The following is a 24,150-nucleotide window of genomic DNA, read 5'->3' on the forward strand; positions in this document are numbered from 1 at the left end:
AAAAGGTCTCAATTGATCCTCATTCACTTGAACAACAATTTCATATCAAGCAAACCCTAATAGTAACTGAAGTTTCAAAAGATTTGAGATCGTTTAAAGAAAGTCTAATTGTTCTCCATTTCAATAATGATTGACAAGATCTGAATCTTTAGTAAAGATCAAGACAACAGATCCTCGCTTGCGATAACATTATGAGCGCCAATTCCATTTCACTGGAAGCTTTTAAAGTAAAATGAAACTCCAAATAGCAACTGAAGATATAGAAGATATAAGATCGTCTAACTAGTTCGGCATTTGAAGAATGATGCGTTGGGAACAATGATCGTTGAGAGATCAGTTTCCCCACAGATCCCGTTTAATACTTAAATCCTATAAATGATCAACAGTATTTAGTGGTCTAAGTATTAAAATGAATATATCATATGATCGTAATTGATCCATAGTTTAACAGTCATTTTTATACCTCATGTGGATCGTTTTAGATTGCTTTCAATTGAACACATGGAGTGGAGAATGATATTACATGAAAAAACAAAAAGCTTTGGAATATAGTCAAGGACTGATTAGACGCTTAAGGGCAAAGATATATGATCGACTAAGACGTCGTTTCTATGACATTTGAATCTCCTACCCGGAACGATTGGATCGGATTCCCAACTGGCCGAAGATTGTCAACTCAACAATAGCGGTATTAACCGAAAGTTTTTCCCAGGAAAGAACTTCCAACAATATAAAAACTGATCGTTTTGGATTGGTCTCAATTTAACACATGGAGTGGAGAAAGAAATGATATGAAAAAACAATAAGGAAAGGAATATGGGCGATGACAGACTAGCCACTTAAGGGCAAAGATTAATAATCGACATAGACGTATTTTTAATGACAAGTGAATCTCCGCCTTGGAACGATCGGATTTTCAATCAACCCCAAAGATTATCAACGCAGTAACCGCTGTTTCAACCGAAAGTATTTCCCAGGTAAGAATTTCTAACAATATAAAAACAAACATAGACGACCCGTACAGTCTTCTTAAGAGATATAAATCTACCACATAGATCTGACATGACATAGAAGTCATGTTGTTATCTTGACAACTTCTTTAGAAGGTCATATCATATTTCCGAGTGATTGTGTAAGTAGATTCATTTCTCTTTAAGTGTGGAGAGTTATCTATATGCTGTTTATATATTAACACGAATTATCAGGAACATCAGGAATGGTGGACTCATTTGTATCGCATTAAACCATTGCTGAGACCAATTGGTTCATAATTAGAGCAGTTTTAATCATTCTAATACTTTAAGAGACCAGTTCCCGAACAGTTGTCGAATATTCGCTTTTATAACGCCCAAAGAAGCTCTTAAGAATTAAAGGAGATTCTTCTTTACCATTCCAAATTCTGAGAGACCAATTGGTCCATAATTAGAGCATTTTTAATCATAACATCTGGAATAATCTGGAATAATTTCGCAAAACTTTGTGCTCTGCATTCGTAACGTTCCGTCACTTCCATCCTAATTGGTGAAGTTGTGCTCGCACTCTTTTATGTCCAGTCTGGATATGTAGCATTAGACTAATCTCGAACTTGCTCCCACAAAGGAGATTTCTTGTTCTCCTTCCGTTTAAATTTTATGGTCCTACCAAGCGTTCCATTATTTTATGTAAAACGTTAACTTCTCCATTTTTCCTGCCCTTAATAACATATGAATTAGTTCCTGGGTTAATGTACCGACACGAGAGATTTTTTAGCTTTTAGGGATAAAAGATAGCTTTTTATGAAAAAAAAAACTTTGTCCCAACCTATTTTCTATAGAAAAAACTTTGTGCCGAACTATATTCTATAGTAAAAACTTTGTCCTAAACTATTTTCTATAGAAAAAACTTTGTCCCAAACTATTTTCCATAGAAAAAAACATTGTCGCAAACTATTTTCTATAGAAAAAACATTGTCCCAAACTATTTTCTATAGAAAAAAACATTGTCCCAAACTATTTTCTATAGAAAAAACTTTGTCCCAAATTATTTCCTATAAAAAAACATTATCCCAAACTATATTCTATAGAAAAAAACTTTGTCCCAAACAATTTTCTATAGAAAAAACTTTGTCCCAAACTATATTCTATAGAAAAAAACTTTGTCCCAAACAATTTTCTATAGAAAAAACTTTGTCCCAAACTATTTTCTATAGAAAAAACTGTGTCCCAAACTATATTCTATAGAAAAAAACTTTGTCCCAAACAATTTTCTATAGAAAAAACTTTGTCCCAAACTATTTTCTATAGAAAAAACTTTGTCCCAAACTATTTTCTATAGAAAAAACTGTGTCCCAAACTATTTTCTATAGAAAAAACTTTGCCCTAAACTATTTTCTATAGAAACGAGCTTTTTTTATAAAAAAAGAACTTTTTATAAAAAAGAGCTTTTTTTATTAAAAAAAGAGCTTTTTTGTATAAAAAAGAGCTTTTTTGTATAAAAAAGAGCTTTTTATAAAAAAGAGCTTTTTATAAAAAAGAGCTTTTTATCACAATATTTCAAGTCTCTATTGTAACATACCTTAAGTATATTAAGACAAGTGATTCTGGAGCTTTCTTAAGAGCTTATAAAGCTTTTTAAACTCACATTTAAATTTTAAAGAACTTACTTATAAGAAAACCCTATTTGCCCTTCAACAATTACTTATCCATCAAAATCAATTTCTAAACAAAAAAAAAACCCAACAAACTGTTCCTTGATTCACATGACTTTCGATGTGAACCTCAATAAAATTTATTATTATTGTTGTATGTCAGGGGAAAAAATGCTCAGGACAGCAAAAAAAACAGACAAAAACAAAATCAAAGTAAAAAAATAAAAACTAAAATATTCCAACAAATGCAGCTGTTGCAAAATACAAACTGAAGCAAATTCAAATCAAAAAACTTCTTCGCCAAACCGCTGCATTTATAAGAAACGATGAAAAAAGCGATTTCTGTCAAAATACAAAATAATAAACATTTGGCGATAATAATAATCAACAACAAAAAGAAACAACCAACAACTGTTTCATATTTAGTTTACAAAAATAAAAATGCAACAAAAAACCATATAATAAAAGCAATTGACTAACTGGACGTTTAGTTAAGAGGCAGATAGAGGGAGTAATAAGAATAAAATAACATTACCAAAGAAATTCTCATAAGAAAAATAAAACAAAAACACACACAGAAATGTGTTTCAACAAATAAATACTCTTTACTCCATTGACCTTCTCATACTACAAATAAACTAAACAAAAACTCTCCCACATGGCCCATCTACCCCATCACCCACAATCAAACATACCAATACATATTTTTAGTAAACCTCATATTATTTTTGTTATTATCCATACATCCAACTCAAAAGAAACAAAACCCAACTTTAGACTCTCTGATTTCAAATGAATATAATAAATAGAACTCACTCTTTATTATGAAAATAACAAAAAATATACATACAACCAAATATCGGAACAAATCTCATGTCATTATTAAGGTTGGCAATTTGCGTTTTACACAGCACTCACACATGTGTGTAGTGTTTGTTTTTGTAAAGTATAGATATCAACGGAAGAATTACTATAAAAACATGTACTCCAAAAACAAATGTTTTTCCGATTTCTATTTTTTTTTTCTTTGGCTTAACTGCTCACATGTAATATTATCTCTTGTGGAAAAATAAGAACAAAAACAATAATTCATCAGAGAGAAAATAAAAATGATAAAAGCCAAATTGCAAAAAAGTACTAAATGAACATGGTACTTTTTATATTGGGATTTTTAAAGAACTTTTTGGAAAGGAATTTCTTACAAACTGATTTCCAAAAACAAAAAGTTTGTTCCAAATTATTTCTCTAGAGAAAACATCGATCCAAACTATTTTCTAAAAAATATGTTGTCCCAAACTAATTTCTTTCAAAGAACTCTGTTCCAAACTATTTTCTATAGAAAAAACTTTGTCCCAAACTATTTTCTATAGAAAAAACTTTGTCCCAAACTATTTTCTACAGAAAAAAACTATGTCCCAAACTATTTTCTATAGAAAAAACTATGTCCCAAACTATTTTCTATAGAAAAAACTTTGTCCCAAACTATTTTCTATAGAGAAAACTTTGTCCCAAACTATTTTCTATAGAAAAAACTTTGTCGCAAACTATTTTCTACAGAAAAAGCTATGTTCCAAACTACTTTCTATAGAAAAAACTTTGTCCCAAACTATTTTTTACAGAAAAAACTTTATCCCAAACTATTTTCTATAGAAAAAACTTTGTCCCAAACTTTTTTTTACAGAAAAAACTTTGTCCCAAACTATTTTCTATAGAGAAAACTTTGTCCCAAACTTTTTTCTATAGAAAAAACTTTGTCCCAAACTATTTTTTACAGAAAAAACTTAGTCCCAAACTATTTTCCATAGAAAAAACTTTGTCCCAAACTATTTTCTATAGAGAAAACTTTGTCCCAAACTATTTTCTATAGAAAAAACTTTGTCCCAAACTATTTTCTACAGAAAAAGCTATGTTCCAAACTACTTTCTATAGAAAAAACTTTGTCCCAAACTATTTTTTACAGAAAAAACTTTATCCCAAACTATTTTCTATAGAAAAAACTTTGTCCCAAACTTTTTTATATAGAAAAAACTTCGTCCCAAACCATTTTCTATACAAAAAAAACTTCGCCCCAAACTATTTTCTACAGAAAAAGCTATGTTCCAAACTATCTTCTATAGAAAACACTTTGTCCCAAACTATTTTCTGTAGAAAAAACTTTATGCCAAACTAATTTCTTTAGAAAAAAACTTTGTCCCAAACTGTTTCTATAGAAAGCAGTTGTCTGTCCCAAACATTTTTTATAGACAAAACTGTGTTCCAAACCATTTTCTATAAAAAAACACTGTCTCAAATTATTTCCAAACTATTTTCTATAGAAAATATTTAGTCCCAAACTTTTTTCTATAGAAAAAACTTTGTCCCAACCTTTTTTTTGTAGAAAAAACAAATTTTGTCCCAAACTTTTTTCTATAGAAAAATCATTGTCCCAAACTGTTTTCTATACAAAAAAACTTTGTCCCAGACTATTTTCTACAGAAAAAACTTTGTCCCAAACTATTTTCTATGGAAAAAAACTTTGTCCCAAACTATTTTTTATAGAAAAAGCTTTGTCCCAAACTATTTTCTATAGAAAAAGCTTTGTCCCAAACTATTTTCTATAGAAAAAGCTTTGTCCCAAACTATTTTCTATAGAAAAAACTTTGTCCCAAACTATTTTCTATACAAAAAACTTTGTCCCAAACTTTTTTCTACAGAAAAAACATTGTCCCAAACTATTCTATATATAAAAACTTAAATTATTTGTGCTTCAAAACTTTTTTTATCATAAAGTACTAAATTACCAAATATAGTTCCTCAATCATAAAATAGTGTCATCTCTTATTATCACCTCAACTAAACACTCTCACATACTTTTTATACATTCCAAAATCATACAATTGTAAGTCAGTCAACAGCTCTAGCAAAAGTTGTAAAAGTAACAAACAACAATAAAAAGAAACGAAAAAAAAACGATGTAAATTGAGAATGAAACTATTATTACAGACATACTTGCAACCCAAACAAAACCACCGACGACGATACAATACACCAACAACATTCAACTATTCAGTCAGGCAGCCATCCATCCATCTTTTCCGCCGCATACCCACAAAACACAAGACACACACACTCACACTCTCGTTATTAGCAAATCAACTATTCCACTTTGTAACCAACACCACACCACCATCACCAAACACTCTCTACCCGCCAACATACTCCGTACTAGGACGGACATTGTCTTCTTTGGTTGTAGCAGTCATTGAGTCAACATTATGCCACTAGCCAGCCAAACCACCCAAACCAACTGTCACCATCATCATCAACATCTAAAACTTCTCATACTTCTCAAACAATAAGTTTGTACTATTTTTGTATTTTTCTTCACCAGACATTTGTCGGTGGAGGTCAAGGAGGTGGATAATTGGAAAAAAGCAAAAAAAAAACATTCGCTGCAAAAATTTAAAAAATGGAGCGCGCTGCTACTGAACTGCGCGTCATGAATGAAATGGAAAGAGGAATAAAAAAATGTGAGCAAAACTGGGAGAAAAACAAAAGTTTTTTTTATTTATTTTGGTGTAAGTTTGTGTTTGAGAATGCAAGACGAGACCAAAGAAAAAAAATGGGGTAAAACTTTTGTGTGCAACAACAAATACATCATACTCAAAGGATGGATGACTCTACGATTAACGACAACATTGTTTTTATTGTTGTTGTAGTTTAGTTGTTGCAATACATAGACTTTATAGAGTAACAACAAACACACACACAACAATTACCAAAGCACACACAAATATGCAACACACACACTCACATACACTTTGTCTACAATTTGAACACAAATATAAAACTTAAGGAAGTTTATTCGCTTGGCTTGGTCACTCACTGCTACTCAATATTCAAATAAATGGAGAAAAACAAACTAAACTAAAAGAAGTGGTCAGAACAGTGGGTTTAAAGAGTAACACTTGTACCAAACTATTTTCTATAGAAAAAACGTCCCAAACTATATTCTATAGAAAAAACGTTGTCCCAAACTATATTCTATAGAAAAAACGTTGTCCCAAAGTATTTTCTATAGAAAAACCTTTGTCCCAAACTATTTTCTACAGAAAAATCTTTGTCCCAAACTATTTTCTATAGAAAAAAATTTGTGCCAAACTTTTTTCTATAGAAAGAAATTTGTCCCAAATTATTTTTTATAGAAACAATTATGTCCCAAACTAATTTCTATAGAAAAAACTTTGACCCAAACTATTTTCTATAGAAAAATCTTTGTCCCAAACTATTTTCTATAGAAAAAACTTTGTCCCAAACTATTTTCTAAAAGACTTTACCCCAAACTATTTTCTAAAGAAAAAAACTTTGTCCCAAACTATTTTCTAAAAGAAAGACTTTGCCCCAAACTATTTTCTAAAGAAAAAAACTTTGTCCCAAACTATTTTCTATAAAAAACTATGTCCCAAACTATTTTCTATAGAAAAAACTTTCTCCCAAACAATTTTCTAAAGAAAAAACTTTCTCCCAAACTATTTTCTACAGAAAACACATTGTCCCAAACTATTTTCTATAGCAAAAACTTTGTCCCAAACTATTTTCTTTACAAAAAACTTTGTCCCAAACTATTTTCTATAGAAAAAACTTTGTCCCAAACTATTTTCTATAGAAAAAACTTTGTCCCAAACTATTTTCTATAGAAAAAACTTTGTTCCAAACTATTTTCTATAGAAAAAACTATGTCCCAAACTATTTTCTATAGAAAAAACTTTGTCCCAAATTATTTTCTATAGAAAAAACTTTGTTCCAAACTATTTTCTATAGAAAAAACTTTGTCCTAAACTATTTTCTATAGAAAAAACTTTGTTCCAAACTATTTTCTTTTAGATAATCTTTATCCTTAATTAATTTTTAATTTATTTTCTTTAAAAAAAATTTGTCCCAAAGTATTTTCTTTAAAAAAAAAACTTTGTCCCAAACTTAAAAATGTTTTTTTTTTATTTCATTCAAAATCAAATTAACGTCTTTAATAAATGTTCGAAAAACAGAGAAATCACCATAACAGGGAGTTTTTGGTGGTGTAATTCAATATTCACCATACTTTCGAAGTTAGTCAAGACAACAACCTCAATGAAAAAATTTAAACCATAGACAAAGGTGTAAAACAGTAATGGTTTCGAATTTTGCTAATAAAAATTAAAGTTAATTACAGAAACCGGATTTGAAAGTTTATAAGGTGAGAGAACATAATAAGGACTAAATAAATTAGTTGTTGTAATGAAATTCCTAAAATAACCGTTATGTTTGAATGACTGTAACTAAAAAAAAAACTTCGTAATCTTCACACAATTTCAAATCTTATGCTTATTAAATTTTAATGTTATTCCAGAATTCAGTATTAAATTAACAAAATTTTGTTACAGTTTACAATATGATGTCATACTATTACAAATATGTACTTCTATTAATAATAATCGATTAAATATTTTTATTAAAACGCAACAACAACAATAAACTATCATCATCATTCTTTACAAAACCCCAAAGTGAACTTTTAAATTAAATAGAATGATTTAATAACAATATCCGCTGCGTATTAAACAAAAAAAATTGCTAAATGCAAATTATTTCAATTTGAATTTTATGCAATTTGTGGTTTAAATTTTTTCAATACAAGTAGACAACAACAACAACAGCAAGAAATTGATGACAAATAAAATACAAAAAGAAAATAATAATAAGCAAATCAATCAATGTAAATATCAACATATATGACAAATTATTGCAACAAATTATAGAGACTATGAGAAAAATAGAGAGAAAGAGAGTAAATCAAAAAAAATCTAGATTTCGGTCAATTTTAATTGTTTGCACAAAATGTTATTTGTACTTTGTAGTTTGTTTATATTTTTAGTTTTTTTATATTTTTTTCTCTACAACAATTTGTTTATTTGCCATTTATTATAGAATTTTAATTAGGTAATATTTTCGCTTAATTATAATTCAAAATAATAAAAATTATTTAAATTAAAATAGTGTATTATATAAATTGCAAGAATGTAGAAGGAAAATTACACAAGAATATTTATTTTAATGAAATAATGTAATTCCCGGAATAGTCGCGAATAAAATTAGAATTTGTATAGATTTTTTTATATTTAACTTAACACACATCTACAGAACAGATTTCTCTTCTATAAATATAATTTATTGTTTAATAAAAGCTGTGATTCCCAGAATATTCAGGAATGAAATTAAAATTTGTTATTTTATTCATTCTGTAGACATTCATTTCGAATTTTTCCAAAGGAATTGGAAGATTAATCAAAGTAAAAAAGTGACCCAGTTGAACTGAGTACCCCCAGACATTAGTCTATATTTTAAATAACATGTCAACTGGTAGCCAATAGGCTTTGTTCCCATCTAGCTCCCGATATTTCTAGTCTATGCACTACTTTAAAGTCTAGTTAATGAATTAGTTTATGGACGACTCCACCAACCAGTGTATGGCTTACTCTGTCGACTAGAGTATGGCTTACTCTATAGCCTAGTCTAGGGACAACTCTATAGATTAGTCTAGGGACAACTCTATAGACTAGTCTTTGGACTACTCTATAGACTAGTCTTTGGACTACTCTATAGACTAGTCTTTGGACTACTCTATAGACTAGTCTTTGGACTACTATGGACTACTCCATAGACTACTCAATAGACTGGTCTATGGACCTTTCAATAGACTGGTCTATGGACTTTTCTATAGACTGGACTATGGACTATTCTATAGATTGGTCTATGGACTATTCAATAGACTGGTCTATGGACTACTCTATAAACTAGTCTATGGACTACTCTATAGACTAGTCTATGGACAACTCTATATAGACTACTATATAGACTAGTCTATGGACTACTATATAGACTAGTGGACTACTTTATGGACTAGGCTACGGACTAGTCTATGGACTATACTATAGACTGGTCTATGGACTACACTATAGACTGGTCTATGGACTACTCTATAGACTAGTCTATGGACTACTCTATAGACTAGTCTATGGACTACTCTATAGACTAGTCTATGGACTACTCTATAGACTAGTCTATGGACTACTCTATAGACTAGTCTATGGACTACTCTATAGACTAGTCTATGGACTACTCTATAGACTAGTCTATGGACTACTCTATAGACTAGTCTATGGACTACTCTATAGACTAGTCTATGGACTACTCTATAGACTAGTCTATGGACTACTCTATAGACTAGTCTATGGACTACTCTATAGACTAGCCTATGGACTACTCTATAGACCAGTCTATGGACTACTCCATAGACTAGTCTATGGACTACTCTATAGACTAGTCTATGGACTACTCTATAGACTAGTCTATGGACTACTCTATAGACTAGTCTATGGACCACTCCATAGACTAGTCTATGGACCACTCCATAGACTAGACTATGGACCACTCCATAGACTAGACTATGGACTACTCTATAGACTAGTCTATGGACTACTCTATAGACTAGTCTATGGACTACTCTATAGACTAGACTATGGACTACTCTATAGACTAGTCTATGGACTACTCTATAGACTAGTCTATGGACTACTCTATAGACTAGTCTATGGACTACTCTATAGACTAGTCTATGGACTACTCTATAGACTAGTCTATGGACTACTCAACAGACTAGTCTATGGACTACTCTATAAACAAGTCTATGTACTACTCTATAGACTATTCTATGGACTACTCTATAGACTAGTCTATGGACTGCTCTATAGAGAAGTCTAAGGACTACTTTATAGACTAGTCTACTCTATAGACTAGTCTATGGACTGCTCAGACTAGTCTACGGATTACTCTATAGACTAGTCTGTGGACTACTCTATAGACTACTCTATGGACTACTCTATAGATTAGTCTGTTCATTAACTAGTCTATGGACTACTCTATAGTCTAGTCTATGGACTACTCTATAGTCTAGTCTATGGACTACACTATAGTCTAGTCTATGGACTATAGACTTGTCTATGGATTACTCAATAGACTAGTCTATGGACTCCTCTATAGACTAGTCTATAAACTACTCTATAGACTAGTCTATGGACTACTCTATGGACTACTCTATAGACTAGTCTATGGACTACTCTATAGACTAGTCTATGGATTACTCTATAGACTAGTCTATGGACTACTCTATAGACTAGTCTGTGGACTACTCTATAACCTAGTTAAACCTTTGTAGTAAAAAAACTTATACTTTACATATGATTTTCTTATAATTACTCTTTTAACTCACCTGTAGTTCTGATTCGGTTACATCAATTTCACCACGATAAACAAAATCAATGATGGTTTTTAAATCTGTAAATATAATATCGCCTGGCAATATTATGGTTGGATGTTTGCAGGGATTCTCCAATAATAATTTTTGAAAATATGATGAACAGGCTGAAAGCACCACCTGTGTGTGTGTTAGAAAAAGATGTAATGTTATCAATAAAGTATAAATAAAATTTATAATAATATAATATTTTACCTTGTGGGCCTTAAGAGAACCATGTTCACATGATAGGGTTACATCAACAAATGATAAATCTTCACGCAATTGCTGAAACACCGAAGTCATGGTGTTTTGATAGTTATTCCATCGCAAACTAAAATATTGATGACTTCGTTGAGCCATTTTGTAGCCGTGATTTTTCTTTTTATTTTGTTGAGTTGAATTTTAATTGTTGTATTTTGGTGGATTTTTGCGTACTTTTGGTTGTAATTAACCTTTTGGCGAGTAAATTTAATATATAAATCCAATTTATATGTTTAGATTTTATGGATTTCTTTAAGCTTTTGTAGCTTTTTTGGGGGCATAAAAGCGGTATTAGGTGAAATTCCTTTGCTAATGAAAGCTGCAATGAAAAAGAGAAAAGAATTGTTTTAGTTAAGGATTTTAAAAAGATTTAGTAGAAGTTTATTTTGGTAAATATTTACAGATGTTAAAAATGTTATTAAAAACTCTTTTAACTATAACTAGAGAGGATATAAGTTTAAATGTACCCTTCAAACGACAGAGTTATAACACTGATCTCTTGTCAAACTTATAAAAGTCTCAGTCTGTTAGAATTTAGAACTTGTTTAGTATTATAACTAAATTTAAAGACAACCAATTAGTAAACTCTTTCAACATATTCCTTAAACCCTTAAATAATTAGACTGAAATAAGTCTCTTAGTAATTTTTGCCAATTCCTGACCTAAGACAATACAATACAAATGAAATACTTTAAAAAGATTCCAATTCAATTTTCTTCCTTTTAAAAAACCCAAAAAGTTTTAAAAGATTTATTTTTTTTTATTTTCAAAAGTTACTTCAGCATCCAGCATTCCTTTTATGGTTTCCAAAAAGGAACTGGTTTAGGAAGTTTTTGTTCTTGTGTTTAAAAATTAAGAAAAAGGAAAAATGAAATAAAATACCTATAATTGCGCATTGTTTATTTTTAGACAAATAAAACAGAAAAAACCCTTTAAAAACCCTTTAACAAATAGTAAATATATTTTTTTTTCTTGATTTTTGTTTAAAAAATAATTTTGTGCATGAATGCAGGCAAAATAAAAATAAAATAAGTAAAAAATGTATAGACGACAACAAGTTGCTTTTAAAAGTTTCTCTTTTATTTGCAGTTTAAATACAATTTTCTAAAAACCAAAAAAATACTACACAGGCTGCTGCTAAAGCTACCACTCTGCAGTATACTATACAGCTGGTATGGTAAACTCAATACAATAGTAATTTTTTTGACTTCTAAAAACAGTCTGTACTCTAATCTCTAGTCTAGTCCATAGTCTAGTCTATAGTCTAGTCTATAGTCTAGTCCATAGTCTAGTCCATAGTCTAGTCTATAGTCTAGTCTATAGTCTAGTCCATAGTCTAGTCTATAGTCTAGTCTATAGTCTAGTCTATAGTCTAGTCTATAGTCTAGTCTATAGTCTAGTCTATAGTCTAGTCTATAGTCTAGTCTATAGTCTAGTCTACAGTCTAGTCTATAGTCTAGTCTATAGTCTAGTCTAGTCTATAGTCTGGTCTTATAGTCTAGTCTATAGTCTAGTCTATAGTCTAGTGTTATAGTCTAGTCTATAGTCTAGTCTATAGTCTAGTCTATAGTCTAGTCTATAGTCTAGTCTATAGTCTAGTCTATAGTCTAGTCTATAGTCTAGTCTATAGTCTAGTCTATAGTCTAGTCTATAGTCTAGTCTATAGTCTAGTCTATAGTCTAGTCTATAGTCTAGTCTATAGTCTAGTCTAGTCTAGTCTATAGTCTAGTCTAGTCTAGTCTAGTCTATAGTCTAGTCTAGTCTATAGTCTAGTCTAGTCTATAGTCTAGTCTATAGTCTAGTCTATAGTCTAGTCTATAGTCTAGTCTATAGTCTAGTCTATAGTCTAGTCTATAGTCTAGTCTATACTCTAGTCTATAGTCTAGTCTATAGTCTAGTCTATAGTCTAGTCTATAGTCTAGTCTATAGTCTAGTCTATAGTCTAGTCTATAGTCTAGTCTATAGTCTAGTCTATAGTCTAGTCTATAGTCTAGTCTATAGTCTAGTCTATAGTCTAGTCTAGTCTATAGTCTAGTCTATAGTCTAGTCTAGTCTATAGTCTAGTCTAGTCTATAGTCTAGTCTATAGTCTAGTCTATAGTCTAGTCTATAGTCTAGTCTATAGTCTAGTCTATAGTCTAGTCTATAGTCTAGTCTATAGTCTAGTCTATAGTCTAGTCTATAGTCTAGTCTATAGTCTAGTCTGTAGTCTAGTCTATAGTCTAGTCTGTAGTCTAGTCTATAGTCTAGTCTGTAGTCTAGTCTGTAGTCTAGTCTATAGTCTAGTCTATAGTCTAGTCTATAGTCTAGTCTATAGTCTAGATAGTCTAGTCTATAGTCTAGTCTATAGTCTAGTCTATAGTCTAGTCTATAGTCTAGTCTATAGTCTAGTCTATAGTCTAGTCTATAGTCTAGTCTATAGTCTAGTCTATAGTCTAGTCTATAGTCTAGTCTATATAGTCTATAGTCTAGTCTATAGTCTAGTCTATAGTCTAGTCTATAGTCTAGTCTATAGTCTAGTCTATAGTCTAGTCTATAGTCTAGTCTATAGTCTAGTCTATAGTCTAGTCTATAGTCTAGTCTATAGTCTAGTCTATAGTCTAGTCTATAGTCTAGTCTATAGTCTAGTCTATAGTCTAGTCTATAGTCTAGTCTATAGTCTAGTCTATAGTCTAGTCTATAGTCTAGTCTATAGTCTAGTCTATAGTCTAGTCTATAGTCTAGTCTATAGTCTAGTCTATAGTCTAGTCTATAGTCTATAGTCTAGTCTAGTCTATAGTCTAGTCTATAGTCTAGTCTATAGTTAGTCTATAGTCTAGTATAGTCTAGTCTATAGTCTAGTCTATAGTCTAGTCTATAGTCTAGTCTATAGTCTAGTCTATAGTCTAGTCTATAGTCTAGTCTATAGTCTAGTCTATAGTCTAGTCTATAGTCTAGTCTATAGTCTAGTCTATAGTCTAGTCTATAGTCTAGTCTATAGTCTAGTCTATAGTCTAGTCTATAGTCTAGTCTATAGTCTAGTCTATAGTCTAGTCTATAGTCTAGTCTATAGTCTAGTCTATAGTCTAGTCTATAGTCTAGTCTATAGTCTAGTCTATAGTCTAGTCTATAGTCTAGTCTATAGTCTAGTCTATAGTCTAGTCTATAGTCTAGTCTATAGTCTAGTCTATAGTCTAGTCTATAGTCTAGTCTATAGTCTAGTCTATAGTCTAGCCATAGTATAGTCTACAGTCTAGTCTATAGTCTAGTCTTTAGTCTAGTCTATAGTCTAGTCTATAGTCTAGTCTATAGTCTAGTCTATAGTCTAGTCTATAGTCTAGTCTATAGTCTAGTCTATAGTCTAGTCTATAGTCCAGTCTATAGTCTAGTCTATAGTCTAGTCTATGGTCTAGTCTATAGTCTAGTCTAGTCTATAGTCTAGTCTATAGTCTAGTCTAGTCTATAGTCTAGTCTAGTCTATAGTCTAGTCTAGTCTATAGTCTAGTCTATAGTCTAGTCTATAGTCTAGTCTATCTAGTCTAGTCTATAGTCTAGTCTAGTCTAGTCTATAGTCTAGTCTAGTCTATAGTCTAGTCTAGTCTAGTCTATAGTCTAGTTATAGTCTAGTCTAGTCTATAGTCTAGTCTAGTCTATAGTCTAGTCTAGTCTAGTCTATAGTCTAGTCTAGTCTATAGTCTAGTCTAGTCTATAGTCTAGTCTAGTCTATAGTCTAGTCTAGTCTAGTCTATAGTCTAGTCTAGTCTATAGTCTAGTCTAGTCTATAGTCTAGTCTAGTCTATAGTCTAGTCTATAGTCTAGTCTATAGTCTAGTCTATAGTCTAGTCTATAGTCTAGTCTATAGTCTAGTCTATAGTCTAGTCTATAGTCTAGTCTATAGTCTAGTCTATAGTCTAGTCTATAGTCTAGTCTATAGTCTAGTCTATAGTCTAGTCTATAGTCTAGTCTATAGTCTAGTCTATAGTCTAGTCTATAGTCTAGTCTATAGTCTAGTCTATAGTCTAGTCTATAGTCTAGTCTATAGTCTAGTCTATAGTCTAGTCTATAGTCGAGTCTATAGTCTAGTCAGTCTAGTCTATAGTCTAGTCTATAGTCTAGTCTATAGTCTAGTCTATAGTCTAGTCTATAGTCTAGTCTATAGTCTAGTCTATAGTCTAGTCTATAGTCTAGTCTATAGTCTAGTCTATAGTCTAGTCTTTAGTCTAGTCTAGTCTAGTCTATAGTCTAGTCTATAGTCTAGTCTTTAGTCTAGTCTTTAGTCTAGTCTTTAGTCTTGTCTTTAGTCTAGTCTTTAGTCTAGTCTTTAGTCTAGTCTTTAGTCTAGTCTTTAATCTAGTCTTTAGTCTAGTCTTTAGTCTAGTCTTTAGTCTAGTCTTTAGTATAGTCTTTAGTCTAGTCTTTAGTCTAGTCTTTAGTCTAGTCTTTAGTCTAGTCTTTAGTCTAGTCTTTAGTCTAGAGTTTAGTCTAGTCTTTAGTCTAGTCTTTAGTCTAGTCTTTAGTCTAGTCTTTAGTCTAGTCTTTAGTCTAGTCTTTAGTCTAGTCTTTAGTCTAGTCTTTAGTCTTTAGACTAGTATATATTCTAGTTTATTCTCCACCCTATTCTAGAAGTAGGTACTCTTTTTTTCTAAAATTTTCTACAATTTTAAAATTTCAATTGCCCATTCCTGCGCTACACAGCAGTATAAATGTAGCATCAACTAAAAAATTTGAAGACGAAAAAACTTTTCTTTTTTTTTTTTTTTTTGTTCAAAAATACAATGCAATACAAACAACAACATATCAAGCTGCAACAGAGGCAACATTTGCAGTGAGTATTTCTGTTCGTATAGAGGTACCTTAATCATTCACTTTTACATTTTATAAATTGTACATAAAATATGTATTTCCATTGCAATTGAAGGGCTTTTAAGTGAAATAACCAACAACAACAACAGCAGCATTTAAAATCAATTTTCGTTTTTTGTTGTTGTTCATGTTTCTCTATTTCTGTGAACCAAAACGTACAATAAATGTACAAAAAAATGTAAACCATTGTAATGTGAAACAAAAAAAGAATTACAAAACATTAAAAGCAGACATTTAAAATGATTGAAAATTTCTCATTTGATTGAATTTTTCAGTTTCAAGTAAAATTGGAATTTATTTTAATTTAAATGTAGAATCTTTTAAAACTGAAAATATAAGTATTAGAACAGAAAAAGGTATATCAAGATTTATTTCAGTAATATAACATTGGAAATTTGTCAGTTTTTTAACTAAATTAGAAGGATCCTTCTTCTCTACAAATTTGAATGGATTTCCTTCGCTTTCATAAATACTTCACTTTAACATCTAATCAGACCGTCTTTGTATACTTTTTTCAATAAAAAACTTAATTTTTTCAGTTTGAATTTGTTTTTTTTTTTTTGTTTTCCTTCGCATAATGTTTTTCAAGGTCTGGTTGTTGTCAAAAGGAAACTGGTTTGATGGCGACTACTGCTGCTAAATTTGTGTAAACATTCTTGATCTTTAAAGAGTTTTTCTTTGTCTTCTGTTTCTAAAGTACATTCACACATTATAAGTACTATTTGGAAAATTATTTCAATATATACTGTTTAAGAAATAATAATTTTTAGCAAAATTGCATCAACTACGACTGCATAGAAAGTTAACACAAGAAAATGTTTACAATTTATTAAACTCATTTTAATTTTCCAGTTAAACCATTCGTTAATAGTCTATTTTATAGTCTAGTCTTTTGTCTAGTCTATAGTCTAGTCTATAGTCTAGTCTATAGTCTAGTCTATAGTCTAGTCTATAGTCTAGTCTATAGTCTAGTCTATAGTCTAGTCTATAGTCTAGTCTATAGTCTAGTCTATAGTCTAGTCTATAGTCTAGTCTATAGTCTAGTCTATAGTCTAGTCTAGTCTATAGTCTAGTCTATAGTCTAGTATAGTCTAGTCTATAGTCTAGTCTATAGTCTAGTCTATAGTCTAGTCTATAGTCTAGTCTATAGTCTAGTCTATAGTCTAGTCTATAGTCTAGTCTATAGTCTAGTCTATAGTCTAGTCTATAGTCTAGTCTATAGTCTAGTCTATAGTCTAGTCTATAGTCTAGTCTATAGTCTAGTCTATAGTCTAGTCTATAGTCTAGTCTATAGTCTAGTCTATAGTCTAGTCTAGTCTATAGTCTAGTCTATAGTCTAGTCTATAGTCTAGTCTATAGTCTAGTCTATAGTCTAGTCTATAGTCTAGTCTATAGTCTAGTCTATAGTCTAGTCTATAGTCTAGTCTATAGTCTAGTCTATAGTCTAGTCTATAGTCTAGTCTATAGTCTAGTCTATAGTCTAGTCTATAGTCTAGTCTATAGTCTAGTCTATAGTCTAGTCTATAGTCTAGTCTATAGTCTAGTCTATAGTCTAGTCTATAGTCTAGTATACAGTCTCTATAGTCTAGTCTATAGTCTAGTCTATAGTCTAGTCTATAGTCTAGTCTATAGTCTAGTCTATAGTCTAGTCTATAGTCTAGTCTAGTCTAGTCTATAGTCTAGTCTATAGTCTAGTCTATAGTCTAGTCTATAGTCTAGTCTATAGTCTAGTCTATAGTCTAGTCTATAGTCTAGTCTATAGTCTAGTCTATAGTCTAGTCTATAGTCTAGTCTATAGTCTAGTCTATAGTCTAGTCTATAGTCTAGTCTATAGTCTAGTCTATAGTCTAGTCTATAGTCTAGTCTATAGTCTAGTCTATAGTCTAGTCTATAGTCTAGTCTATAGTCTAGTCTATAGTCCAGTCTATAGTCTAGTCTATAGTCTAGTCTATAGTCTAGTCTATAGTCTAGTCTATAGTCTAGTCTAGTCTATAGTCTAGTCTAGTCTATAGTCTAGTCTATAGTCTAGTCTAGTCTATAGTCTAGTCTATAGTCTAGTCTATAGTCTAGTCTAGTCTAGTCTAGTCTATAGTCTAGTCTAGTCTATAGTCTAGTCTATAGTCTAGTCTAGTCTATAGTCTAGTCTATAGTCTAGTCTACAGTCTAGTCTATAGTCTAGTCTATAGTCTAGTCTATAGTCTAGTCTACAGTCTAGTCTATAGTCTAGTCTATAGTCTAGTCTATAGTCTAGTCTATAGTCTAGTCTATAGTCTAGTCTATAGTCTAGTCTATAGTCTAGTCTATAGTCTAGTCTATAGTCTAGTCTATAGTCTAGTCTATAGTCTAGTCTATAGTCTAGTCTATAGTCTAGTCCTAGTCTATAGTCTAGTCTATAGTCTAGTCTATAGTCTAGTCTATAGTCTGGTCTATAGTCTAGTCGGAAAAAATAGGTATTAATCAAACCAAATACCTACGTATTCCCTTAAAATCGTATGTATTAAAACATAAAATCAAAACCAATACCATATTAAGCAGCAATTGCCAACACCTGAAAAGCCCTTTTATTTATCAACACTTGGCAAAAATGAAAAATTTTTATTACAGCTTTGAAAATGAGAAAAATCATAACAATAAAGTGGGGGGAACAGAAGGCAAAAGAAAACACTACCCCCATTTCTCATGTTTCAAATCGAAATGTAAAAAGAAAAAAAGACAAACAAAAGTGAACGAAAAATTGTAATCAAAACAAAAATTATACAAAACAATGTTCTGCTACTCTTCTTCTTCTTCTTGTTCTACGGCATATTTTATTCTTTTGCTGGTTTTTATATTTCTTCATTTACAACTTTTTTTCTTCTTGATTATTTGTTTGTCAATCAGTTTGTGCTCAGAAGTTTGTTGCTGTTGTTATTGTAGCTTTTTTTTGCTTATTTGTTGTTGTTTGATGGGGTTATAACAAGCAATATCTACTGTGTTTTAATGTTTGTTTTTATCTTGGTGTTTGTCTTTAATAACAACAAAGCTATTTTTTGTTTCTTTATATTACGGTATGAAATGCAGCAAGCAACAAACACAATAAAAGAAAGAATATAACAGACAACAAGCAGACAGACTGACAGTTGAAACATGTGCCTGGCTAGCTGGTCATTCATTATTTTGCTTCTTTTTGTCTTCTTTTTTCTTGTTAAATAAAACAGTCTTCGTCTTTCTTGATTAACATGTTGTTTTCCAATTAAGAAAAAAATATAAATTAAACTTCTCCCCTTGTGTGTCATCCCTTCTCTTTTTTCCTGTTCTTCTATCCTCATCATTTTTTAACACTTTCTAAACATTTTATTTCTATTATCTTTTTCATTTTCTTAAGTGCTGCTGCTGCTTCATACCACCTTATTTGGCATTAAAATTTAAAAAGAAATTCAAATTATTGTTTTTTTTTTTTCATTTTCTTTTTTTTGCATTTTTTTGTTTTGTTTGTTTGTTTTTATTTTTTCTCGGTAATAAAGAATATTAAAACAAAAACAATATATGGGGATAAAAGATTATGGAAAGGGAAATAGAGAGTAGAAAATGTAATCAAAGAACTTTATTGTTAGTGTTAATAGGAAAAACAAAACAATAACAACAACAGCAAAATAATGACAAGCAACAGTGTATCAATAGATGGAAGAAAAGTCTTGAAATAAACATAAAAAAGGCAAATGAAATGTAGAAAATCAAAATTAAACAATAATGTCAGATGTAAAGATGGACAGATTAATGAAAAATGGTTTTATCAAAATAAGAAGATTTAAAGAATTTGAAATGAAGTTAGAGTAAACTCTAGACTATAGACCGGACTATAAACTAGACATATCCTAGATTATAGTCTAGACTATAGATAAGACTATATACTAGACAACACATTAGACTATAGATTATAGTCTAATAATACCGTAGATTAGTCTATAGAATCGACTACTACAGATTAGACTGTAGAATAGATTATAGGCTAGACTATAGACTTTATTATAGACTAGACCACACACTAGACAATGGACTCGACTATAGATGAGATTATAGGCTAGACTATAGACTATACTATAGACTAGACTGTAGATTAGACTATAGAAAAGACTATAGACTGGTCCATAGATTAGTCTATAGAACAGACTACAGACTAGTCTATAGAGTAGACTATAGGCAAGACGAGAATATAGACTAGACTATAGGCTAGACTATAGAGTATAGACTAGACTATAGGCTGGACTATAGACTAGAGTATAGACTAGAATATAGAATAGACTATTGACTAGACTATAAACTAGACTATAGACTAGACTATAAACTAGATTATGGACTAGATTATAAACTAGACTATAGACTAGACTATAAACTAGACTATAAACTAGACTATAGACTAGACTATAGATTAGACTATAAACTAGACTATAAACTAGACTATAGACTAGACTATAGATTAGACTATAGACTAGACTATAGACTAGAGTATATTCTAGACTATAGACTAGACTATAGACTAGACTATAGACTAGACCATAGACTAGACCATAGACTAGACCATAGACTAGACTATAGACTAGACTATAGACTAGACTATAGATTAGACTATAGACTAGACTATAGACTAGACTATAGACTAGACTATAGACTAGACTATAGACTAGACTATAGACTAGACTATAGACTAGACTATAGACTAGACTATAGACAAGAATATAGACTAGACTATAGACTAGACTATAGACTAGCCTATAGACTAGACTATAGACTAGACTATAGACTAGACTATAGACTAGACTATAGACTAGACTATAGACTAGACTATAGACTAGACTATAGACTAGACTATAGACTAGTCTATAGACTATACTATAGACTAGACTATAGACTAGACTATAGACTAGACTATAGACTAGACTATAGACTAGACTATAGACTAGACTATAGACTAGACTATAGACTAGACTATAGACTAGACTATAGACTAGACTATAGACTAGACTATAGACTAGACTATAGACTAGACTATAGACTAGACTATAGACTAGACTATAGACTACACTACAGACTAGACAATAGACTGAACTATAGACAAGAATATAGATTACAACCAATAATATGCACAGATTAACGATGCCCATCCAATGAGCAATTAAATATATCTATCATTCGAACTGTTACAACAACAAACCCCACTAATAATACATCATATTTTAACGGGATTGATTCATATTTGCCCCTAGCCCCCATATAAAAACTTTCTTAGAAAATTGGTTTTTCGTTAATAAATTGGTTAATAAATATATCGGGACCAAGTAGGATTCAACATACATAAATATTTTACTGGTGTAGGACATTATATGGTCGACCACTCCCTATGCTGCTGCTTCCCTTTGCCAACTATATTTTAAATAAAACAATTGTTTGGTTTACAAAGGTAAAAATATAAAAAAAAAAACGTGAAAAAACAAAGTAAACGTAAAAATTCAAAAGGAAAACAACGACAAAAAGAAATAATAAATAAAAGCAATATTGTAGAAAAGAAAATCACACGAAAGTTTATGGATAAAGCCACCAAAATGCACAAGTGGCCAAATTAAAGTGAGTTTTTCAAAACGAAAAGTAAACTATTGAGATTTTAAGTAAATTGAAAGGTAAAAACATTTGATATGAAGGTCTTAGTCGAAAGTCATTTTAAAAGGTATTGGGTGGATATAAAGCCAGGTTTAATATATAGTCTGAAGTGTAATCTAAAAGAAAAGTTATGAATAAAATAGAACTCTAATTGGGGTGCTCAAAATGAGAGAAATCTGTAATCAACAATTCTAGTTGACATCTAGTAGGAGTAGCAGTAAACTTATGCTAAATAATAAATAAGCTTATTCTGCCAACTATAGCTATACACTAAAGATTAGCATTAAAGCTAAAACATCAGACCACAGCTTTGGAAACTGGCAGTCGTTGTTTTTAACAATGTGAGTTTTGTATTTGTAAACGGTGTTTTTAGCGCCAATTTTATCAAACGTTGTACGTACTTATTTCCAATAATGTATTTGCACAAAAGAATAAGAGATGTTGTTAAACTCTTTACGAATGTTGAATAAATAAACACACGAACAAATTAATGGCAAATAAACTTAAAAGGGAATTAAAAAATAAGTAAAAATTATAATTTTTATTAACATTTTTATAGTTATGAAAGAAATTATGTATAGTTTTTTCAAAATTTAAAATTCGATTAAAATTGTGAGACAAATTTGAATTTTAGAATTGAATTTGTAATTTTTTCGATAGTAGGCTATTGTCAGTTCTTGTTTCAGTCATAACATTCCTAATCTATCCTACCCCCAATCATACTTTCCCACGACAATTGTTCAGAAGTTCGATAAATAGACAAAGCATCCGAATAAGACAATAATTTCTACTAAAAGTTTAGCCACCTGGTTGACTCTAATTCTTCTTTCACCACGGATGCACTCTTTGTAAACAAGGATGAAGATAATCGTCACTATAGTGTGCCCTTTGTAAGCGAGAGAATGGACACTTAAAAAAAAACATAAGCTTTTTGTCCGTCTCTTCGGACGACTGCACAAGCACATGTTGAAATAGCTAGTTACCTGGGCAGTCTGTGGCTAGGAATAACCCTAAGTGGTAAGTCAAATTCGTAGTTCACTCCGGAACTAGCCAAGTATTAATCGACAAAAGATCGACTCAGCGACCACTGTATGAACCAAAGCTTGTTTTCCCCAGGAAAGAATTAACGGACATAGTCGATCTGTTACAACAACAACAAACTCATACTAGGATCTATAAGTCGACTTTCAAACAATCAACTTTTTGTTAAATATGTTTGAAGTCGAGATTATCATAATCGATTACTGTAGTTCGGAACCATCTTTTAAAAGAACTTTCGTTATTATATGTATGTATATCTACGGAGATTTGGTCTGTGATGGATTAGATTAGTGTCTGTGGTGGAAGGGGGAGCTGGAGAAACTGCGCCCCCTTAAATCCTAACCATAGGTCTATGAGGCAGTGTACATTATAGTGTCTAGATCTTCACTGTTTGCAGTTAGTTACTTTGCTATTAGCCATCATTGGACTCTGCAAATTCGAAAACAATGCAAGGGTAATGTGAGCTAATACCTTAATAGCTACCCAGCAGTTCGGGCGGACAGTCCCGAACTCCCTATTTAGCCTACCACATAGGGTTACCCCTAGCCACCGACTGTCCAGGTGACTAGCTATTTTAACATGTGCTTGTCCTACGAGGAAGTCAATCGTCACCCCATAAGTTACAAAGATACAGACAAGTGTTTTTTAAGTGTCCCCTCTCTCGCTTACAAAGGGGACACTGAAGTGACGATTACCTTCAACCTCGTTTACAAAGAGTACATCCGTGACGAAAGACGAATTAGGGCCCACCAGGTGGTTTAACATAAGTGGAAATCACTGTATTTTTCCTATGCATTGACTCTTTGTCGAACTACAGGGTATAAATTAATTTTCTCTATTTCTTAATGTTCTAAAGTGGCCTCCGGTAGGTTAGTGGTTAGTGTTCTAGACTGGTAGACCGGAGGTGGTGGGTTCGATTCCCACCTGAGGCACTGGTTAAAGAGCGCACAACAGGCCCGATAGAGGCCTAGGTGTATTTCTTCGGATTTGATGTATATACATCCTCCTTTCAAACTAACTAACTAACTAACTAACTAACTAACTAACTAACTAACTAACTAACTAACTAACTAACTAACTACTACTAACTAACTAACTAACTAACTAACTAACTACTAACTAACTAACTAACTAACTAACTAACTAACTACTACTACTAACTAACTAACTAACTACTAACTAACTAACTAACTAACTAACTAACTAACTAACTAACTAACTAACTAACTAACTAACTAACTAACTACTAACTAACTAACTACTAACTAACTAACTAACTAACTAACTAACTAACTAACTAACTAACTAACTAACTAACTAACTAACTAACTAACTAACTAACTAACTAACTAACTAACTAACTAACTAACTAACTAACTAACTAACTAACTAACTAACTAACTAACTAACTAACTAACTAACTAACTAACTAACTA

General features: G+C 31.1%; 1 protein-coding gene across 10 annotated transcripts in view; it reads right to left on the reverse strand.

Moving 5' to 3' along the window:
• The window catches only part of LOC119607925 (probable serine/threonine-protein kinase yakA), a 165,001-nt gene that overhangs the window by 133,596 nt on the left and 7,255 nt on the right, over positions 1-24,150 (reverse strand). For all 10 annotated transcript variants that reach the window (XM_037962075.1, XM_037962077.1, XM_037962076.1 and 7 more), the window contains 2 exons: positions 11,151-11,517; positions 10,911-11,075 (listed from right to left, as the gene is read on the reverse strand). In XM_037962075.1, the coding sequence (XP_037818003.1) occupies positions 10,911-11,075; positions 11,151-11,297 (312 nt within the window). In that variant the 5' untranslated portion in view covers positions 11,298-11,517. The remainder of the gene's footprint in view (positions 1-10,910; positions 11,076-11,150; positions 11,518-24,150) is intronic.

This window comes from Lucilia sericata, unplaced genomic scaffold (genome assembly GCF_015586225.1).
Source record: "Lucilia sericata isolate MDLA Ls3-8-SP2 unplaced genomic scaffold, ASM1558622v1 Contig000761F_arrow, whole genome shotgun sequence".
Lineage (NCBI taxonomy): Eukaryota > Metazoa > Arthropoda > Insecta > Diptera > Calliphoridae > Lucilia > Lucilia sericata.